Raw genomic sequence first — 23755 nt, forward strand, 5'->3', positions numbered from 1 at the left:
TGGAGTCAATGTACTTAAATTCAGTCTGGGATCTTGTAGATCAACCAAAAGGGGTAAAACCCATTGGTTGCAAGTGGATCTATAAGAGAAAGCGAGACCAAACTGGTAAGGTATAGACCTATAAAGCTAGACTCGTGATAAAAGGGTTTACCCAAAGAGAGGAGGTAGACTATGAAGAAACCTTCTCTCTTGTTGCCATGGTTAAGTCTATTAGGATACTATTATCCATTGCCGCCTTTTATGATTATGAAATCTGACAAATGGAAGTCAAGACAGCTTTTTTGATTGGCTATCTTGAAGAGAATATCTATATATCTCAACCAGAGGGGTGTATTTAACAGGGTCGAGAGCAAAAAGTTTGTAAGCTTAATAGATCCATTTATAGGCTAAAACAAGCATCTCGATCCTGAAATATGAGATTTGATATTGCGATCAAATTCTATGGCTTTGAACAAAATGTTGACGAACCTTGTGTTTATAAGAAGATTGTCAACAAAACTATAGTTTTTGTAGTTCTGTATTTTGATGATATTCTACTCATAGGAAATGAAGTATAATTTTTTCCTGACGTTAAAAGATGGCTAGCAACACAATTCCAAGTGAACAATTTGGTAGAATCACAGTATGTTCTTGGGATCCAAATAGTTCGAAACAGCAAGAACAAAACTGTAGCATTATCTCAAGCATCTTACATAGACAAGATGTTTTCTAGATATAAAATGCAGAATTTTAAGAAAGGTGTGTTATCTTTTAGGCACAAAATTCGTTTGTCTAAGGAATAGTGTCCTAAGACACCTCAAGAGGTTGAGGTAATGAAATGAATTCCATATGCATCAGCTATAAGGAGTTTAATGTATGTCATGTCGTGTAATCGTCCCGACATATGTTATGCAGTTGGAACCGTCAGCAGATATAAGTCCAATCCTGGATATGATCATTGGACAGCTGTTGAAAACACCCTCAAATATCTTCGGAGAACGATAGACTATATGCTTGTGTATGGTACTAAGGATATAATCCTTACTAGGTACACTAATTTTGACTTTCAGATCGATATAGATTTTAGGAAATCTACTTCGGCGTCAGTATTCACTCTGGATGGAGGAGCTATAGTATGGAGGAGTATAAAGGAAAATTGTATTACTGACTCCACCATGGAAGCTGAGCACGTAACTGCATGCAAAACAACTAAAGAAGCAGTGTGACTCAGATAGTTCCTGATTGATTTGGAAGTAGTTCCAAATGTACATCCGCCGATCACCCTATATTATGATAGCAGTGGAGAAGTTGCTAACTCAAAGGAACCTAAAAGCCATAAGCGCAGGAAACACATTGAGCGCAAGTACCATCTCATTAGGGAGATCATACACCGAAGAGACATGATTGTTATGCAGATTGCCTCTGAAAATAACTTAGTTGATCCATTTGCAAAAGCCCTCCCGGCTAAAGTGTTCGAGGGTCACCTAGTGGCATTAGACCTGCGAGATAGATAGAACTAAGGCAAGTGGGAGAAATATTGGATATCTGATGCCCTAGTTTATTGTATTTATTCTCTCATTACTCAACATTGTATATATATTTGTATATATGTAAAATCCAATGGTGTTTTAGTCCAAATGGAAGTTTGTTGGGTTGTATGCCCTAAAACCCACGGTTTTGTAATGTTTTACATACTCTATTTTCAATAAAGATGTTATTGACATTCAATAAAACTGTTGTTGAATACGTGAATTGCATTTGTAAAGACTAAATCCAATAAAGTAAATATCCATGGCTATTATATGAATACTTGAACTTTATGTGGTGACATAAAGATGGATCAAGTTCAAGGAAATAGCCAAAATGGTCTATAGTATATGAATAAGGTTGGGTACCATATTCTGGTAACACTATCGAATGTGGCCCACTCTGTAGTTATTACAATTTGTTGTAAAGTGCTACAAACGAAGTGATCCTGATTCATTCATGTAGTGACATGAGGAGCGGGGGCGTCCTATGCAATGAGTTTGCATAAGATCGAACCAAGAAATAAGTCACTCTTACTTTATAACGTTGTTTACTGTTTAAGACTGACTATTTCAAATCGATGACTTAGGTAACTCGACCTTAATCCTGAGCTAACTATGAACTCCTGTTTATACGAGATTATTCTTATATTTACGTAGGTGGGGGTTAGCTCAACAGCGTTGACTCAATAAGTCTCCCATTTCAAGGGTAAGACCGGGTAAATAGCTGAGGACATAGGGTGCAAGACGAAATTCACACCTACCCGATTTAGGGATAGTAGAGAGGTTGTTCTCTTAAGTACTAAATTTAGGTCTTGAACAAGGGGCCCTACCCTCTCATTGGCCTGAGAGGGACTTAGCTTAGTGATTGAATCGTAAAGTAATTGTTCATTAAAAGATCAGTGGGATTTAAAGAGCAAGATGTAATTTCGGGGGCAAAACAGCATTTTACCCAGTCGTTATTATGAACAACGTGTCAAGAGTCGACTTACTAATTACGGTTAAATCAAGTGAACAGAAATATATCTACAGTGAGGAAAGTTCAACTACTGAGCTATAGTGGTGTGTCTCGGTAGTTAACAAATATTGATTAATTCGGTTTAAAGAGTTTACCAAATTGACTAAAATCATTGGAGATCATGATCTGTAGGTCCATAAGGTCCCTCTACTAGCTCGTAAATCTTGGATTAGTAAATTGAGTGATTTTGAAATGTTCAAAATCAAATTTTGGGTTTTAATTTGAAGTGTTCAAATTTTCATTTAGGGTTTTCAAATTTGAAATGTTCAAATTCAATTTGGGTTTGGATAATTATATTCGATTTAATTAATATTTAATTTATCAAAATTAAACGTAATCCGAGAGTTTAAAATATATTTAAATATTGATTTAAATAATTAATTACATGTATAGGATTCTTGTATGATATAGGTGTTTAATTAATTTAATCTTTGATATTAAATTATTATTTAATTAATTAAATTTTTTTAATTAATTTAAAATAAAATTACTTTTCAATTTTAAATTCAACTTTAGAAATTGAATTTTGTATTTAATCAATTTTGAATTAAATCAATTGAAAATTGAAAATTATTTGAAATAGTGGAGAATCCACATTCTTTGAGCATTTGGTAGGTTAATCCACCTTTGAAAAATAGTTTTTGCATGCATTTAGAACTCAAATTAAGTGTAATTAGAGTGCTTATTGATTCTGATTGCTTTCGTTGTATGCTTCTACATTCCATCACCAAGAACACCAAACCAGATTTCCTCTCCTATGCTCTCTAAATTCAACTAAGGTCCTAGAGAATACTAAAGAATATCAAGTGGTGGTTTATAAGCATTTGGAGTGAAGATTCAAGCTAGATTTGAATATTGAAGGATTCTTCAAAGGTATATCTTTAAAACCCTATTTTTAATTTATGAACTTGCATGTTTCAATGCTAAAATTGATGGAATTAGAGTGCTTAAGATCCTAATTTCTTCCGCTAATTGCATGCTAATTCAAATACTCCATACTAAGAGAGTGCTAGTCTGTGAAAATATGTTGTGAAGAGAAATATTGTCGATGAAAAAGAATTGTCAGAGCGTCTTCAGAAGTGTTTAGAACTTATGGAATTGTTGCTTGATGCTAGACTTGAGAAGACTATGTTGAGTTTGGGCATTATTATACCCAACTCGTTAGAGAATTATTGTGAACTTGACATCTGATTTTGTTGATCCAACAAGCCTTGACTTTTAGAAAGTCCGTATCAGACATCATTCTTTCGTTATATCTCTTGCTATTATAAATAAATTTTTCATAGAAATATGCCAAAGGATGTGACTGAACAACATCCTTTTTCAAGGGATCTTGTATTTGAATTATCAGGGGGTACTCGATCTTCTTGGCCTAGAAAGGGTCAACTTCCCACAGTAGTATTCAATGTTAAATATGCACCCCTCAACAAGATAGACATCTCTAATTGGTGTCCTTCTTCCCACAATTCTGGTCTCTAATGCTCCCTTACTACTTTGATCTATTAGATAGGTACTAGGTCTCCATTCAACTATGGTGCATTTGTGTTGAATCAAATTAAGTGATACATTAGGTCTAAAGCCCTTTGTTTCCTCATCTGCTTCTTGAGGTTAATTTGTGGTATTCTTCTTTCTAAAAAATCTAATCTGATTGCTCATATAGAACCCTCTAGCTCTCTTCCAAGTCTGTTTGTTATTCATCCCAAGCTTCTGTAGGGACACTATGTTCCTGACATTGATACTACCACCTCGACTCAGCATATTCATGGGCCTGGAAAAGCTTTTATTGAGTCTTCCTTTGGTAGTCGTATTCTCCAACTACTATCTAATGACTCTCGTGATATTGAGTCCTAGATACAAAAGCTCAAGGAAATAAAGACTAAGATTGATGATATTTTTAAGATGATGTGCTCTATTATTTCCAACCTGGTGGTGCTTCCACTTCTCAAGGGATCAATTGATGTTTCTTTTTCTTTTAAGGCAAAAAGGGGGAGAGTTTGGTGCTGTGCGCTGAAGTTGTTTTTGAGTTGGATTTGTATAGCTATTATTTTGTTCTGTGAAATTTGTGCTGGTGCTGGTGATGTTCTTTTTTCTTCTTGCCAAGACTTTATTTCGGACATCTGTATCTTTGTTGTTGAATAGGTGTTTGTTTCTTGTTCTAACTATTTTTTAAAAATATATATATATATATATATATATATAAGCTAAATGAGGAGTTTTTCTAGAGATTTGATTAGTTTGCTTTATAATTATCTAAGACAGTGGTTTCTGTAGTTGTCTCAAATAAAGTCTTAACATCTATTTCAGAAAACAGTTTATTTTCCTCTAGAATAATTTTCTTAACTGAAAATATCCGGCTGTATTTTCTGTCCAATATTTTTCTTTATTGAGGTGCAACTTATCTTATTCAAATGAGAATTTGTTTCCTTTCATAGATTCGATTATTGAAGGAGATTTATGCTGATCATTTAGGATTGCAACTTTTGTTAATCAAACAAGACATGTTCTATTCTATGGCCATTGTTATTCAATGTTGTTTTCTTGCTTGTTGCTTACTATTCCGTATGCAAGTACCTCATCTGTTGAAGTTCAACACTTTGAAGTAAATTACTGTCTTATAGGGAGCATAAGTCATTGCTGGCAGAGAATGGATTCTCAGTCTTTGTGGGAGCCTAAGAGTCAACTTTAGAGAAGGAGTTCTCCATCTTAGGGATATCCTACGATTCATCAGTGAAGGGAGTTCGCTGACTAGGGGGAAGATATCTTAGTGAGAGGAGTCTCACACACTGTCAGAAGTTGAAGTGTCTAACACTAATATTATCAAACTTAAGGGGAACCTAAGTACACTTGAGTGAGAGTCTCACATCTAGGAGGAGCCTAGGTAGTTAGTGAGTTGAGCTATACGTGAGTAATTGTAGTGATCGTGTCTTACAAATAAGTACTACGTTGTTGATTGCATAACTCTTTAACATTAGTGGAATCTTTCCTGGGCACACTACCACCCAAACGTAGGTGGATTATCACCCAACTGGGTTACCAAATTTTGTGTACCTTTACTTGTTTACTTCTTGTTAGTATTTTTGTTGTTGTAGTGATTGCCAGTACTTTCCATTTAACACTCATATTTTGAGTGTAGAGTCATCCAATTGCTTTTTCCGATAATGCAAATCAATATACTTGTGATAATATTTCTTGTATTTCATGATATCATCTCCTTCATTAGCATCACATAAATATGAGTAATTGAATTAACTTTAATTTGATATCTAAACTTACTAATTTGGCTTGGTGGCTAACAAATTATTCATAATATAGATATCATAATAAAATAATCATAAATAATTCATCACCTTAATGTGCAAAACATAATAGAATATCTATAAGGCTTACTAATTTGGTCACTTTGGTGACTAACAAATTATTCATAACATAGATATATCACAATAAAAAAAAAATCCCAAACATGAGTAACTTGTTAACAAATTATTTATTAACATTTTGAATGTTTTGAAGTTTCCACTTCGTAGAGCTCGGAACAACGATTCCATTACAATTTGAATTACTCAAATCGGAGTTCAAACGAAAAAGATATGACTAAAACAAGCTTAACGGAAAAATCCCGAGTTGATGACATGACATAAGTTTTCTCATCAAAGTGAACAAATTGAAATGTGCCACTTGGAGCAATGGAGGAGGGACACATGGTGGGCTTTTGATTTTGGATTGGTTTAAAAAGAAAAATAATTTAAAAGGAAAATGAATTTAATATTATTATATGTTTGTGTCTAACTACTAGTTTTAAACAGATTGTGGTATTTTGCTTTTTGTTGGATTTTTAAAAAAGAAAATGAATTTAAAAAGAAAAATAATTTAATCTTATATTTTGTTTGTTTTTTATGGCCAGTTTAGTTTAAATCTCCACCATTGGTTTTTCTTTCTAAGATCCAATGGTTTAAATTAAATATGGTTTTCAACAATTTTTTCTTTCTATTTAAACTTATCTTCTTCTCCAAATCACAACAACAATTTTACACTTTCTCCATAACTCAAAACCACCATTGTTATTTTCCCTCTAAGCTTCAATTTTCTTCTTTTCATTGAATTTTTTAGAGAGATATCTTATGTATTGTGAAGATTAATTTATTGTGAGCTAAAATTTGTAAATTCGCTCTTGTAGAGAGTTTGTCAAGTGTGCTATTTATTTTTATAAACATTTTGTAAGAATTGTTCTTGATCTTCAAAAAAGAGTCGTTCTAACGATTTGATCCTCAACTGTGGATAGAATCGAATTTGTTCTTGCGCCCGGAAAAAGAACATTATAGTGGTTCGAATCTAAGTGTGGAAAGAGTGAAAGACTTTTAGTGAAGTATCTAAGAGAAGTTTGGGAAGTGGATGTAGGTTGGTTGTGCTGAACCACTATAAAATTTTCGGTTTTTATTTCTCTATCTCTCTCCTACTTTAATTTTACGATTAATTTGTTGTTATATTTTATTACATGAAATTAAGGGGCATTTTTTAATATAAAAAAATATTTAAAAAGATTTACACTAGCAAAAAGTTCCAAAAGTACAAAGTACTTAATAATGTCAGTTCTATTTACTTGGCTATTTTAAATTGAATTTATTTGCATGAATTATTGTTTAAATTACTTGTTAGCAAAATATTTATTAATTTGTTTAATTGGACCCACATTAGAAAAAAGTTTTAATTAGTTTAATCACACATTATTCACTTCTCTAGAGTTGTCATACCAATTCTACATAATTAAATTAACTTTAATTTAATATCTATAGAACTTACATTTGACCACTTTGGTGACTAACAAATTATTTATATTATAGATATCATTATAAAATAATGACAGATAAATACATAATTTAAATTATTCTTGTGATATATACCTAACACATAAAAGATAACAAATACATAATTTGTTAAAGCAAACTCTAAGTAATTTAAACATGCATAATTTATTATCTTCTGAACTTAATAGAATAATCTAATCATATGAAAATACATAAACATTAATGGATAACATAATTAAACTTACATAACGTTAATCTAAGAAATTTGAATTTAAGATAAGCAATAATTTAAATTTTGAAAACTATAATCTTGATAGTGATTATCTTTTATTATCATTATCTTTTTTTAAATAAGAAGATAAAAGTTTTCCTTCCATTTCTAAACCTTCTTTATTTTCACAAATTAAATTTCATTTTGATATCTATATAGAATTCTTTGTTTTCACAAATTAACTTTCATTTGATATTTATATAGCTTATTAATTTGGACACTTTGATGACTAACAAATTATTCATAAAGGTATCATTAAAAACATAATCCAAGTAATTTACATTGCAAAACGTTATTAATGTTGCAAATAATTTTATCAAAAACTTCATACAACAGCTAAATTGTATTAAATTAAATTACAAAGATAAAACAAACTTTATTTATAACATTCATAATAAATAAATCAAAGCATAATATATTTCCTTAAAATATAATAAAATTAAACAAATATAATATAGATACATCAATATCAACATTCAAACTAAAAAACATGAATATCGATAAACTTAAATCAACTTAAAATTATATGAATTGAAAAAAATAATAATAAGAGAATGCACATACATTATATCAATCCTACACTAAAACATGCTAGAAAATCACGAGTTCTCAATCAAGACTCTGATATCATCTATAAGTTTTAATTTGATGTTTATACAATAAAATTTTAATATTGTATAAGACAATAAATGCCAAGATCTTAGAACTATGTGATTTTCACAAACAATATAAGTTAGAATAACATACCTTGATCTGTAATAATGGTCGATCGTGTTTCTCTCTCTTGACCTTCCTTTAGAACTTAATTAGGTTTCATGATGAGGAGAAAAGAACTACTTAATGAGTAGAGAGAAGACAATACCTAGAACCAATACCTAGTGTTTTATATTTATATAGATATCGCTCATCAAGTGTTTATATAGGAAATTATTTTTATTAAATTGGGATTATCTTTTACTTAATTGGCTCAATAAAATAATAAGCCTAAAAGGTAAAATAGTAGATAATATACATGGGTCATATTAATGATAATATTAAATTTAAATAAAATCTAACGGTTCTAGCTCATTTTAATTTAAATAATCCTTTCAATATTACTTCCATCTCTAATTATCACAAAAGAAATTTAGAAAATTAGTCTACTACGTAACTAATAACTCACAAATATAGTAAAATTTAATAATATTTTATAACAGAATTTTAGCAATATTTTGAGACATGTCACTATATAAAAACTACTTATTGCAGTGGTTTATATGACCTTTAGTGGCGATTCACAACTGCTGCAACCGATATAGCAACAATTTTGAAAGTGCTTGGGAAGACGGTGTTGAAAGCTTAATCGCAATGGTTTTTAAAATCATTGAAATCAAAAGTCAAAACCGTTGCAATAGCGACTTCAATAGCCACGGTCGAGAGCAACTTATTGTAACATTTTTAAAACCGTTGCACGAAAAATAGCAACACATTTTGAATCATTGGAATTGAATTAGAAATCACATCAATATCCGCTTTAATAACAACTGTACTATAATTCTATTGCAACAATTTGTAAATACATTGCAAAATATTGCAATGGTTTTCCTTTACTTGTTGTAGCAATTTTATAATGCTACAAGACTATAGTAGCAATTAGTTAATATGTCATAATTGCAATAAAAATCCGTTTTAATATAGCCTTTAGTAGTATCGATAATATGTGTCCTATTGCAACAATTTAAAAATGGTTACAAGTTTATGTAACATTTTTTTCTCAACATAGTGGAACAGTTTAAATTGCTACAAGATTAATAGTATCAACATTTAAAACCGCAATAATAAAAAAGAATAACTGCTTCAATATAATCTTTAATAAAGCGGTAATTAGCTTATTATTGCAACATTTTAATATGTGTTTTTGTAACAATTCTTATCAAATGTTTGTTAATGCTTTTTAAAATTGTTTTGTTACTTCAATGGTTTTTTTTTTATGTAATCTAATTGGATAGATACACAATAAATTAGAACTTCTAGGATATATAAATGATTCCAAATTGAATCTAAAACACAATATATATAAAGTTTAAAAAAAAATCAAACACTAAAATTTATAAAAATTCAACTAAAAAGTATTCAAAACAAAATAATATTTCTGCAAGATGTCAATATCGTACAAGAAATAACACAAACTAAATAGAACTAACTTGCCACTAAATTGAGATAATGTAAGTATCATAAAAATGATTGCTTTAGCTTCACACACTTGATGCATCATTTTCATGTGTGTTATCTTCAAGATCCTAACACAATAAATAAAATAGTATATGAAGTTACACTACTTACTCTAGATTCTTGATAGTTCAAATAATAATAAATAACTAATTTTGATTAAGATATAACAAAACTTTAATACATACATAACTAATTTTTATCTGTATTGGAGTAGTATTTGTATGTGTCTTGCTTGTACTACTAGCTTCAATGGATCTATTGTCTCAAAATTGAAAATATCTCAGTTGTATATGACTCAACAAACGAAAGTCTAAAGCTTTCATCTACATTTTGCATATTATACTCATTACGAATCTCAATCCTAGCAAATTTACATGATGTATATTTGAACATTTAAGTGGGAACAGGTCCGAACCCCATCCCACGAATACGTCCTGAATGCTCTTGACCCATAACTTGAGCAAAATTTTCATTTTTAGAAAGATTGCCTTCAGAGCTATTTTGATTTTGATTAACATGATCTTGCAATTTCTCCTATCAAATTTTAATAAAAATATTTAAAAATAAAACAAATAAAAAGTCTAAGTTTATTGATAAACATACAATTATTGTTGCAACCTCATCATTTATGAAAATGTCATCTTTTTGCGTATGAGATGATATGAACAATTCCATCATTGTAGGATTTCATCCAAGTGCTTCTTTCTATCATGATATAAAAACTTATTAATAATATTAAATATAAATAACTTTGTAAGAAAGAAAACATGTTTACCATCTCATTTGCTTTGCGAGCTAAATTTTTTCTACCACATGAATGAGTGAACTTTTGTTTCTTTCTTATTTCCGTATTTCTAACACTTCGTTTCTGTTATATAATTTACCAAAGATGAAAAGCACTAGTTTCAAGAAAAACTACTAATTAGGGGTGTTTATGGGTTAGGTTGGGTTGGGTTGAAAGATTTTTTAAACATAACCCAATTGTTGGGGTTGTAAATTTCTTCAACCCAAACAACCCTTATTAAAAAATGAACCCAACCCAACCTAACCATGAAATATTTGGGTTGGTGCGGGTTGATCGGGTCATTTGTTTAAAAAAAATTTCTAAAAAGAAGCATAACATAAATATGTAAAAATCTTATAATTATTTTTGAATTAAAATTAACAACTCAATCTCAATTTATATATTGAAAATTTCCTTTCTAAAGTGCAAAAAAACCACTTTTGTTAAAGAATAAATTATTAAGAAAATATTTGAATTAAATAAAATTAAAATCAATATATGTATAAATAATGTTTTATATGTAATAATATATATATATTTTTTAAAGTTAATAATAAACTCGAGTTGGTTCGGGTTGGTTTGGGATATATTAGGTGAACCCATGAACCAACCCAACCCATAAAATTTTCATTTATTTGAACCCAATCCAACCCAAATGAGTTGATAACCCAACCCAAATCACACGGATTGGGTTGGGTTGATCGATTTTTTCGGATCATCGGATTTTTTGATCACCCATAATACTAATTGCTAACTTGAACTTGAAGTAAATGAATTACCATTCCTTCAATTGAATACCAAAAAGATACAAACTAGCCCACTGATTTCTTAGGATATTATCTGGCCTATGTCGTAGACGCTATCCTTAGTGTCATATTTGGTCACATAATGCCCTCTTAAATTGCATTTATAACCTCCTCACTTTCTCGACAATGATGATAAACACTATTTCTTATATTTCTCACCAAGTGTAAACTTTGACTAGTAAAAAGTAAATGAAATAAGAAATTGTAATATAGATACACAATATTATATCAAAACATTACTTTTTACGTACTTGTAACAAACCCCGAATTTCATCTTTGGTACCTTCTCCAGTCATCATAATTCAAAGGGCATAGTTGACAATTTCTTTCAATTGTTCTCAAAACAATTCCTAATATACCAGAGCCCCTCTTTATAGGTTGGTCTGCATTATTAAATTCAACAACTATCTTATGATCCTGAGATAAGTTCCACACGTCAGACATGCGTGTCTTATCGCGTGTTCTACACATCACAGATGAATCTATTACTTTCATAAAAAAAGTATGATAAGCAATGTATAGATTGCATTTTTATTCTAAAACAAATATATACATACCTTCCACATCAACATTTTCATTAACAGTCAAGTTAATTTATGTATCATTATTAATATCCTCTTGATCATGGCTAGATTTCAATGGAGGAGATTGACTCTCTATGCTTGCTTCAGAACAAGGTACTATGACCACTCTACAACGAAGGCGTTTGGAATGATGCATTTTCCACCTGAATAAAATAAAACACAACATAAGTACCTTAACTTTAACAATGGGAAAAGAAAAAGAAAAAAAGAAAACGAAGATGTTGAAGTAAAATATTAAAAACTTACATCATGTGTCTTGACAAATATAATTTAAAAGTACTAATCATTATTTTCATCGTTAAAATTCCCCTTTACTTCTGTATTAAGTGAAATAATAAAAAAAAAAACTTCCATCATGTGCTTGACAAATATAATTTAAAAGTCCTAATCATTATTCTCTTTGTTAATATTCTTCTCTACTTTTGTATTAAGTATATGGTTAACAATAACTCATTCAACATCATCTCGAATTAAATTTAAATTTGTTAAGGCTTCATCAAATAGATCTTCCAAGGGATGAGCATTGGATGATTCATTGTTGAAATTGGTCTCACTTTTGAGACATCCCCATGTTAAACACATCTTGAGGTTTAGTATCAACCACTATATTCCATTCAGGCACTATTAGATCTTGGATAAAATAAACTAATTTTTCTTGAGAATCAAAGATAAAAGGTTCACGCCCCAACAATTCACCCATGTGAACTAAACGAATAAAATTACATGTATTAATCTTTCTTCCAATACTTTCAGTTGGATTTTCCGAGTCACATTTGAATAAGACAACCTTGAAATGTTCATAATAATTTAATTCGATAATTTCTTTCAAAATTTCGTAGTAGGTAACCTCTCCTATAACCGGATTCCTATCTCGAGAGCTTGCATGATTCATTATTTGAGCAGTCACTGAAATTCCATTATTTTGTGTCTTCTTCCATGCATCTCTATCTTTTGTACGGAAAGCAAACCCATTTATATTATATCCATCATACTTTTTCACCACGTTGTTTTGGGCCTTGTGCAAGCCATCTAAGTTTGTTTGCAACGTTATCTTCTAATTTCATAACTTGTCATAAAAATCTATAATTAAACAAGCACTACGACTACAGAAGTAAAATTGATATATCTAATCTTTAAAACTCACATGAGATTGAAACTATTGATGAAATGTTTCATTGATAATTTTGTCAATTTCATTTTGAGATGGTCGGCGATACGATTTTGTCTCTTTACCACCAACTCGTATTCTCTATGTAGATATTTATACTAAAATGAGTATTTCAACAACAATAGTAAAAATTAAAATTTTAGGATTTTGAAATCTTACCTATGAAAGTTGTCTACCAATTCAAAGTTGAATAACACATATCAATGAGCTTGGATCCAAGAAATATCATTCATAGCAAAATCTCTTGTATTTTTTATCGATCGTCCTAACTTTGGAAATGACAATGAATCCAGTATTGTAGTCTCTAAAACAAAATCATCATTCCTTTTCGAGCGATTAAATTTTGTTTTCACTCCATGCAAATAATTTGAACAAACTTTTGCACACTCATCCATCATATAACCTTCCGCTATTGAACCTTCAGGGTGTGATTTATTTCGTACATTTGACTTCAATTTTCCCAAATATCTATGTAGATCAAATCATTTAGATGAGAATACAACAGAATAATAAGACTACGAACGTAGTAGCTTCATAAGATACCTTTCAATCGGATACATCCACGTATATTGAACTGGCCTAGCAAGCTTGGTTTCTTGAGATAAATGAATGACCAAATGAACCATTATGGTAAAAAAAAGATGGATGAGATATTCTTTTCAATTGACAAAGTGTAACGATTATACGCGATTGAAGCTTTTCAAGATCTTCCATATGGAGTGTTGGATTACATAACTCTTTGAAAAAACAGCACAACTCAATGATCACAGAGATCATATTCTTTGACAATACACTTCGTAATGCTATGGGCAAAAGTTGTTCCATAATGATATGACAATCATGAATTTTAAACCCTTGTATCTTTTTTTTGCTTTAGATCAATACATCAAGCAATGTTTGAAGCATATCCATTTGAAACATTAACACTTTTAAGCATGCAACAGATGATAATTTTCTCTTCAGAGTTCATTGTGAAGCAAGCTGGTGGTAGATATGTCTTATTTGAACCACGAGATTGGGGATGAATTTCCATCTTATATCCATTTCTCGAAGGTCTAATCGTGCATTTAAATGATCTTTAGCCTTACTTGTATCATTTAAAAGTGATCCAAGTATATTATCACAAACATTTTTTTCAATGTGCATTGTAACGACCTGACTCCCTAGGACTTAAGTTAGGCCGTTACTAAAAAAACATGCATGCATGGAACTTAAAACAACACTCTTTTATGGTGAAATAAATGCTAATTAGATAAAGGGAGTTCAAAAGTCTTTTATTAAATGCAAATATTAAAACAACAATAGGGTACCCATAAATCATAAAGGTTAATAAATAAGTAAGAAAAACAATTCTCAATAATAAGTTTCAAACATCAAAATTGAAAATTTAGCAAAATATGAAAGGAAATCTAAGTCTTATGAGTGGAAGCATAAAAATTGGTCCCAGTGGCTCGATCACGGATTACGCTTGTCATTCACCGGCGTGTCCCTACCCTTACCTGAAACAACAACTTGAGAAAGAATGAGTATAAAATACTCACTAAGTAACTCCACTACTGGGGTCAGGCTAGGCATCTATGTCCTCTAGATGCCTACCTCTGGTGAAACACATAAACTGCTCTAGTCTTCAAGGGACACATATACACATGAAACAAAAGGAATCTGAGTCCTATCCTACTGTAGTTAAGTATGTCCACTACCTCTGGTGCATCCTGAAGGAAACACAAACTGGTGAATCCCGAAGGAAACACAATCTGGTGAATTCCGAAGCCGAAGGAAACACAATCTAGTGAATCCCGAAGGAAACACAACCTGTTGAATCCCGAAGGAAACATAAACTGGTGAATCCCGAAGGAACCACAAACTGGTGAATCCCGAAGCAAACACAAACTGGTGAATCCCGAAGGAACCACAAACTGGTGAATCCCAAAGGAAACACAAACTAGTGAATCCCGAAGGAAACACAATATCTAATGGGCATCTAACTAATCAATAAAGACATTTGCACAGTCTTAACATCATAATCATCACTGTACGAATTTATGACATACATATAAACCTCAACATAATGGCTCTACAACATACACATATACCTCAATTTCATGGTTCTACAACATACATGTATACCTCAATATCCTCAGATCAAATACAACCATATGGAATCACGTATCATCTCATGCTAGCATTCAAGTGTCTAGGTGCACAAATAAATCTTTCAGATTTCATACCAGAACATACATTAGTTATAATATACTATCAATCTATCATGTTGTCATTCTGCCATAACATCCATCTATCATGCTAGCATACATCTAGAATCTGGCCCGTGGGCAGTTCCAGTAGTAAGATTACTTACCTCGATACTAGATTCAGATATCGATCCAAGTAGCAGTCTTCAATAATAAATCTTTAAATTCAATTCCCCAATGAAGCCTGAGCAACAGCCACCCTCAATATTCCAATCTCTAAATTCTTCCTTCAATCAGACCCTGCTTCCAACTTTTAATCCTTTTCTCCCGTAAAATTTTCAATTCACAAAGAATTTAATTCACTCCCTTCCACAATGAAATTAATTCTTGACATTAATTTCAAATTAAATTTGTGTGACATTAAAAGTCCAATTTCCATAACTTCCCTCTGATTAAACTATTAAATTGAAACACTCCTTCCTTCCAAAATGAAATTAATTCCTGCTATTAATTTCCAAATTGAATAATTTCAACGTCAATCCATTAATTTTCAAATTAAATAATTTCAACGTCAATCCATTAATTTTCAAATTAAATAATTTCAACGTCAATCCATTAATTTCCAAATTAAATAATTTCAATGTCTATCCATTAATTTTCAAATTAAATAATTTCAACGTCAATAATTAAATTTCCGCAATTACACTTAAGTCCAAAAATTTCAAAAATGCCCTTAATTAATAAAAATTACTGAAATTACATAAATAATAAAAATTCGGGATGTTACATGCATCATATCTAAATTATGTCGTACAATATTATACTCCCAATAAGGAAGTGAGAAAAATGCTTTTTTTTCCTCCAATATCGAACATTATCCACCTCTCGTCTTCTTTTCATTCTCCCAAAAGTCACATTGACATTCTGTAATTTTTGAAGAATAGTTGATCCAAAAAGCAATGTTGGGGCTATTTTATCTCCAATAGTACCATCAAACCTCTTATCATATTGAAATCTATGATCAATATCTAAAAATCGCCTATGGCCCATAAAACAAAACCTTTTGGAATGTTTAAGTCTTATTGAATATGTGTCAAACCCATAATGAAGACATGCATACTTAGAATGTGTATTCCATCCTGATAAGTTATCATACCCAGGGAAGTCATTGATAGTCCACATTAAAACTACATGAAGTGTAAACATTTCCTTTTTGGATACATCATAGGTAGGTATACCTACGTCCCACAACTCCTTGAGTTCATCAACTAATAATTGTAAATAGATGTCTAGATTATTTCCAGGCATTTTTGGACCAGGGATTAGCATCGAAAGTATGAAATAAGATTGTTTCATACACATCCATGGGGGTAAATTAGGCCAGATACTGTAACTACTACTCATGATTCCAAAAGGATTGAAGCCATCACTAGCTAATGCAAGTCTAACATTATGAGAATCTGACGAAAATTCAGGATATCATGAATCAAATGATTTCCAAGCCTCTGAATTAGCAGGATCCCTAAGAAATCCATCTTTATTACGCCCTTCATCATGTCATCTCATATGATCAACAATTTTTGAACATATGTATAACCTCTGTAACCTACTCTTTAATTGGAAGTAACGTAATTTTTTGGCAGGTTTTCTCTTCGACTTATTTGACTGTGATCTTGATATACCTTGTTTTTTTCATCAATAATCCATCTTGAGGTACCACATGTCATGCATGATTGATCTTTAGATTTTTCTTTCCAATACAGCATGCAATCATTAGGACATGCATGAATTTGATCATAACCAAGTCCTAATTTATTTATATATTTTTTTTGTTTCATAAAATGTCTTGGATAACTTATTTCCATCGGAAATGCATCACTTAACAAGTCAAGAAGTAATGAAAATGACTTATTGCTCCAATCATTGCTACATTTGATATGGAAGAGATGCACAATAAAAGAAAGCTTGGAAAATTTTGTACATCCTGGATATAACTCACAATGTGAATCTCTAACTAAGTCATAAAAATTTTATCCTTCTTCATTTGATCTCTCTCCTATTAATGGTTCAACATGCTCAAAGTTCCTTTGAAAACCTTCTACCTCTATATGTCTAAAAATATCTTGCAACATATCATACATTTGATCATATATAACTTCACTTCCACGTACATGAGGCACACTTGAAGGTTGACCTTGGTTATATGAATTAGTTAATATTGATTCATCATGAACACCCAACAGCTAACAAATCCGTTGCATACCAAATGATCTAAGGTATTTTTTTTGTTCATCCATATTGTATTCACACATTTTTGCATGGACATAAAATCTTGACACTACAAGAATTTTGGGCTTTAATGTCGGTTGGAAAAACTGAAATCGGATGTATGATGTTGGTTTTATTTTTTTTTAAAAAAAACGGATCTTTATTGTGGGTTTAAAACCGACATTGTAGGGGTACCTTTAATGTCGATTTCAAACTAACATTAAAGACCCACTTCACTTTTTCCTCTAACTTTCTATTTTCCCCCAATTTTTTTCATTTCTCTCTTTACTCTCCCTCCATTTTATTTTTCCTCTCATTCTCATACTTCCCTCTTCATACCCTATTCTTTCTCACTCTTCTCTTCTATACCCATGTCTCTTACTAATTTCGCTTCTCACTCTATCTTCCAAAGTGGATTTGTTGGTCGTTCTGTCGGATGTGCTGCTCATTTCGTCATCGTTCGCGTGTCTCTCGGATATGTTGTTCGTTTCGTCGTCGTTCGCATGTCTCCAGATCTGCTGCCGTTGTCGTTCGTCATTCGTTCTGCCGTGTTCCGTCGTCAAACGATCGCCAGATCTGGACAAGGTTCGCAGATTTATGTTTCTGTTTCTGTTTTTTTTTTCTTTTTTTGTAATTTCTCTGTTTAATACATCTTGCCCTCTGTTGTTGCAGTTTCGGAGGTGCAGCTTAACCGTGCGAAAGAGTCAACAAAAAGAGTCAACAAAATCTACAGTTTTGATGAATCTAGAGTCCAGGGTACTCTTTCTATCTTCTTTCTCTCTCTCTCACGCACACCATATGATGATATTCTGAACAATAATCATAAAACTGAAACTAAGAAACTTGAGAGATCTGCTAATCAACGTCCCATTTCAGATGGCTCTAACTTCTCCAGGATTCAACTTCATTCTTATTTCCTTTTATCTCTGTTTCTTTCTTACTGTTTGTTCCTTTAACATCAGTTGTATTGTTCTGAGTTTATATACCAGCAGTTGCTTCACAAACTTCTACATTTGTAATTGACAGGAGCCCTACTCCTAAAAGGCCAAGAAACAGCCCCAGGAGCAATCATCATTAGAAAGTTGAGAAAAATTAAGGAGGAGAAAGAAAATGATTATGGGTGCCGTTTGAATTTGAGAGTCTACAAAGTAATTAAGGATAAATCCAACCAAACAGTTGCGTTACGTAGCCTGCTTCTACAAGACAGGTGGTGCTGCTTGTTAGGTAAGTTGTTTGAATATATGTTTATGTGCTACATGTCATATATTATGAATGACACAAGCATGGACACCAATGACATGTCATATACTATGAATGACACAAGCATGAACACCAATGACATGTCATATATGAGTTTGTTTAAGCTGAATGGTTGTTATTAATTATCATAGTTTATTAATGTATTTTATAAGATACATAATGAAAAATTTATGATAAATAAGATTGAAAATATAGTTTTTTTTTTAAAGTCTAGGATAAACCTTAATTTTAACATATTCAAAAATTTTAGTAGGTGTTTTAAATTGACCATGACGCATTAAGTAAATAAGTCAAAGTCTTCCAACCAAATCTTTCAAATAAATTTGTTGAATGTAATTACACAACTAAATGAAGGACAGTGATATCTTTTATCTTGTTAGCTAAATTAAATTTAACAACTATGTAGTTTAAAAAAAAAATGTATGGGCACATATTTTGCTCTTAAGGTCGCATTTTCCTAGAACTGCTACATGTAGTCCTTTAGTAAAACTTGATATGAAGAAGATTCAGAGAGTAACAACGAAATTCAAAGGTAAGAGATATAAATCAACAATTATGTTCATGTTCACAAGTCTTGGTAGCTGTAACTGATTATTTGGATTTTATTTATGGGTAAGTTGGAAATTTTGCATTCTAGACAATTTTTCTATCTTCTAATCATTTTTTCATCTCCAACCTTGGTTGTTGGAAGCATGTAGTATTCCCTTAACCGTGTTAATTGTAGGCCAGGAGTCAGCAAAAGATTCTATTCTGAAGAGTTTCAAGCAGATAAGGTTGAAGATGTTGTACAGGTGTTTGCAGATAATTTGCGTCACCCAGATAAGGGAGTTCGTATATCTACTCTCAGAATATTGTGCCACTATGAGCCTTTGCGGTCTGCCACCCTTACAAAGAACCCTTCAATTGATAACGAGATGGAAATTGAAAATTTGGAACAATATTCTGATGATTCAGTAGGCGGTGAGGTAAGTTTGTCCATGTTCCTTTATTTTCTCGTTTGACTTTGTGCTTTGGAGCTCTGGATTCACTCTCTAATTGTGTCAGGTCCTTCATCATCTTCTCACCATTGAATCAACCCCTACTTCAATATCTACCAGCAGGATCAACCCCTGCTTAATTAATACCGTTTCTATCTCCCCTCCCCCAGGGAAAAAAAGGGAAAAAAAATACTTGTTTTTGTGCAATAAAAAAAATATTTTAAGTGCATTTGTACATGAACATATGTGTTTATTGCTGTTAAACCATTTTCTATTATTTCAAACCTTAGAAAGATCAAAAGATGGCTACACGATTGACGAATACAATGTCCAACTCACTGAAAGGGAGACCTGTTTCATTTCGTTGTGGCTCTATGCTTGTATTGGAGATGGAGTTTTAAGTTGTTGCAAACATATTCCTGGGTGTCCATTAAACTTCGTAGGAGATATTCACTATATCCACCATTGCCTTTGGTGCAATGTTTCTAATTGTACTTGATGTTGCCCAAATTTAATTGGAAGAGGTATGTTGTTCTAGATTTATAATCAAAGCATCTTGGAGTAACTGGCATAAGTCATAGTTAAGGTTTGTCTTTATTTAGTTGATTGATCATTGAACTTAAAATGCTTTCTTTATGGGAAGTTTGCTGCTGTAGTTGGGAGAAATCTAGCAATTTGGATGTGGGTAGTTGTTAGCCTAAGCATACTAGAAAATAATAAGTGTTATCTCCTAGACTGTGGTGCTAAAATATTTGTTTGGGTTGGAAGAGTGACGCAAATAGAGGAGCAAAAAGCAACAATTCAAGTAGCTGAGGTAACCTTCTGTGCCAAAATTTAAAGTAATTAAAATTTCTTTGGTCATGCTGAAGTTGGGGGGTCTGTTATCCTTGTTTTTAATGAAAGTGCACATGAGCTCCTATATTTAAAAAATTATGTTGTGCTATATTGCTTCTTTGCTTTTGATCCTTTTCTTTGGTCATGCTGGTATCTACTTTCCTGTGATCCTATCAAAGTTAATTAAATTATTATCATGTGATGAAATGAAAATTATGTTGCTTGTAAATTTACAAGAAGCAGGTGGATGGGGATGGTCAACCATTGTTGCAGCAGCAACAACAACAGCAACAGATGGTTCCATTACAAGATATTAACATGCAGAGCTGAGCTGAAGCTCTTCAAAATGTTGAATCCACCATTCATGAATTGAGCAATATCTTCAACCAGCTGGCAACTTTGGTTTCTGAATAATGAGAGATTGCTATCAGGTTCTACCCTTATGCACCTATTTCAGAATTGCTGATAATATAATTACTTTTCTGTTACAAATAAAGAATGAAAGTATATGGTTACAGTATGTCCATTACATTCAGGTTGATCTTGAACCTTAAAGAGTTTAATGTGTTACATAAGATTGAATAGGTCTAAATATAGCCTTCATTAAAACTGCATAAGTAGTTAACCTGTAATAGCTTCTAGATGTATTGGGTTTATTTACCATATATCTTTTCAGAAACGTATGATTCGATGGTTGTTGTGATTGTGAAACTTAGTTCTATCTGATTTTCTGACTGTCTCCTTTCACTAAATGTGTGGAAGGAACAATGGCTTGCACACAAAAGGGCTATTGCTGATCGAGAGCGCCATGTTGCACCAAAAAAGGAGGTTTGTGTTTCTATTGTTTTGTTCTAAATAGAAGCTTTCATGAACATTGAGGCATATTATTATTCTTTTGCTTTTTATTTGAAGAGCTTATGGCTGTTAACTATTACCTGTTAATGAAAAACAAGTTTTTAAATATGCCATGTGTAATACAAATTGAACCGGAACTTTCTAAAAGATGAGGATGATATTCCAGCTGTTGTGTCATTATTGAGACGAACTTTTGATAGGACGAAGAGATTGCCAAGCATGAATTAATATTATGAATTTCTTATATATGAATGACTGGAATCTGTATATACAACTTACCTTCTCTGTCATTGAACATTCATTAAGTCCTTTCAAGTCCTGTTGTTCAAAGATTTGGTATTGTGTGCCTTTTCAAATATAAGTTATTTATTTGCATTATGTGCGTAAGTTCATGCTGCATTGCTTTTAAGAAAATATTGGTCATGGGGATGGCTTGCTATACTTTAAATTAAAGTTTCTTGTAGGACCACAGTTTTGTTTAGTCACTTACAAATTCATTTCCTTGTCCTCCAATCCCTGGTTAACATGGTTGCCTTGGACTCGTGTTAAGTTCTTAGATCCAAGATTTCTCTTTTATATTTATGCACTGATATAAAAAGTTGAAATCCCAGATATCCAAGGAAGCAAAGGAAGGGAAGGAAGGTACTTTTCTTTTGTTTATCTACTTAAAAGACACTATTGACTTTATTATATTTACTACTAAAATGTTCACATCCCCTTGCTATTTATTTTCGTAGTCAAAGAAATGGAATCAACAAAAGATACTAAATGCATTGATAAGCTTGAAAAAGAGGCAGGCCGACATAGATAAAAAGGAAAAGAGTGACAAAGGGGACAAAGGGAATACATCCGAGGGAAGGGGTAATGTAAGTAGCACAAAACTTGAAAGCAATGATGCAGAAGAAAGAGGCAGAAAGCTCAAAATGTTGAGAAACCAGATCAAGGAGAAGTAGCTGGTGGTACACAGAAAAGTGGCACTGTGAAATCTAGAAAAAAAAAGATTGTCAAGAGAATTGTCAAACAAAAGGCCAAAATAGTTGGTGATACAGCCAGCAAGAAAAATGAAAAACTGGATGAAAAGGTTGATGGAGAGCAGAACTCTGACATTCCATCGGATCAACCTTCAAATGATGTTGCGGCTGTCAAGACACCTGGAAAGAAAAAAGTAATTAAACGGGTGGGAAAATGTCCTCACAATGAAAAAAATAAAGATGTACTTCCGAAAGTAGAAAACGAAATGGACTGCTCTGAGGATAAGTCTAAGGATAATTCAGATCCTAATGCAACAGTAGGTCAAGATACTGTTGTGAGAACAACGGTAAAAAAGAAAGTAATTAAGAGGGTCCTAAAAAGAAAGTTACTGTCGAGGAAGCTTCTAAAAAAGGTGAAGATGGTGATGGGAGCGAGAAGAAGGTTACAACAGATGAAACACAGAATGTAGAGAAGTCCACTACAGATCATAAACAAGAAAAGATCCTAAATCAAAGTCGACATCACCTACTATGTTAAAACGGTGTGATTCTGTAAATTTGAAGAAAGGTGAGAAAGAGCCTGTGAAGAATGACAAGGAAACTGGCAAGGAAATTGGTCCTGTGACCAATTTGACTGACAAACAAAAAGTTGGTAAGAAAGATAGTAGTGAGGGAAAGAGAGAAAAGTCTAAAGATGGTGAACAATCAAAAGATGAGAAAGAGAAAATGGGTAAAGATGAGTCTAGAAGCAAACCGAACAAACCTGATCACAAACAAACCTCCTTTATTGTTTGTGATCCTTTGAACAACAGTGGTCAGATAAAGACGCCTATAACCAGACACTATTGAAGCTGGGGGGTCTGATCAAGAAGAATTATGAAGGGATCCATACTTACTAAGTGGAGAGGGACAGTAAACTCATAATGTTTGTAAAATCATAATCTTTGTATTACTTGTAATTTGTATTTTCAAGGCATGAATTATTGTACGCCTTTTAAATTATAATTCTATAGCAGAATTTGCGGATTAAATGTAATAGATTTACAATCCATATATGAATAATATGTCATAGCCATAGCGTTCGATGATGATGTGTCATGTTATACTTTTTTACCGAAAAAATGGATTTGGCAAGGGAACTTTAAAAAACGAACAGTAATTGATAAAACGGACAGATTCGAGCTTCAATGTAGTTAAAAATTAAAAAAAAAAAAAAAGGCTTTAATGTCGGTTGCAACCAACAGGCTTTAAT

General features: G+C 32.0%; 1 protein-coding gene across 4 annotated transcripts; it reads left to right on the forward strand.

The window, feature by feature from the left end:
• The first annotated feature begins 17713 nt into the window (after window positions 1-17713).
• LOC120075269 lies at window positions 17714-23546 on the forward strand. Of its 4 annotated transcripts, XR_005481270.1 has the most exons (8): window positions 17717-18191; window positions 18279-18362; window positions 18633-18830; window positions 19591-19831; window positions 20921-21108; window positions 21440-21505; window positions 22144-22174; window positions 22270-23542. XR_005481270.1 is itself a non-coding variant. In XM_039028488.1 (6 exons), the coding sequence occupies exons 1-4, from the start codon at window positions 17978-17980 to the stop codon at window positions 19821-19823; spliced, it is 729 nt and encodes a 242-aa protein (XP_038884416.1). In that variant the 5' UTR covers window positions 17718-17977; the 3' UTR covers window positions 19824-21108; window positions 21440-22174; window positions 22270-23546. The 4 variants fall into 4 exon arrangements, 1 of the variants encoding a protein (XP_038884416.1); XR_005481269.1 differs by having other exon boundaries at window positions 17714-18191; window positions 19591-21108; window positions 22270-23545; XR_005481271.1 differs by having other exon boundaries at window positions 17714-18191; window positions 19658-21108; window positions 22270-23545.
• The last annotated feature ends 209 nt before the right edge of the window (window positions 23547-23755 follow it).

The sequence above is a fragment of the Benincasa hispida genome, chromosome 4, assembly GCF_009727055.1.
Source record: "Benincasa hispida cultivar B227 chromosome 4, ASM972705v1, whole genome shotgun sequence".
NCBI lineage: Eukaryota > Viridiplantae > Streptophyta > Magnoliopsida > Cucurbitales > Cucurbitaceae > Benincasa > Benincasa hispida.

Bases quoted from the DNA above. Each gene is read 5' to 3' on its own strand.
- LOC120075269 (XM_039028488.1), top strand. From the start codon at position 17,978: ATGTCTCTTACTAATTTCGCTTCTCACTCTATCTTCCAAAGTGGATTT. The intron at 18,363-18,632 runs GTACTCTTTCTA...TGTAATTGACAG, and splicing joins TGATGAATCTAGAGTCCAGG to GAGCCCTACTCCTAAAAGGC. The intron at 18,831-19,590 runs GTAAGTTGTTTG...TGTTAATTGTAG, and splicing joins CAGGTGGTGCTGCTTGTTAG to GCCAGGAGTCAGCAAAAGAT.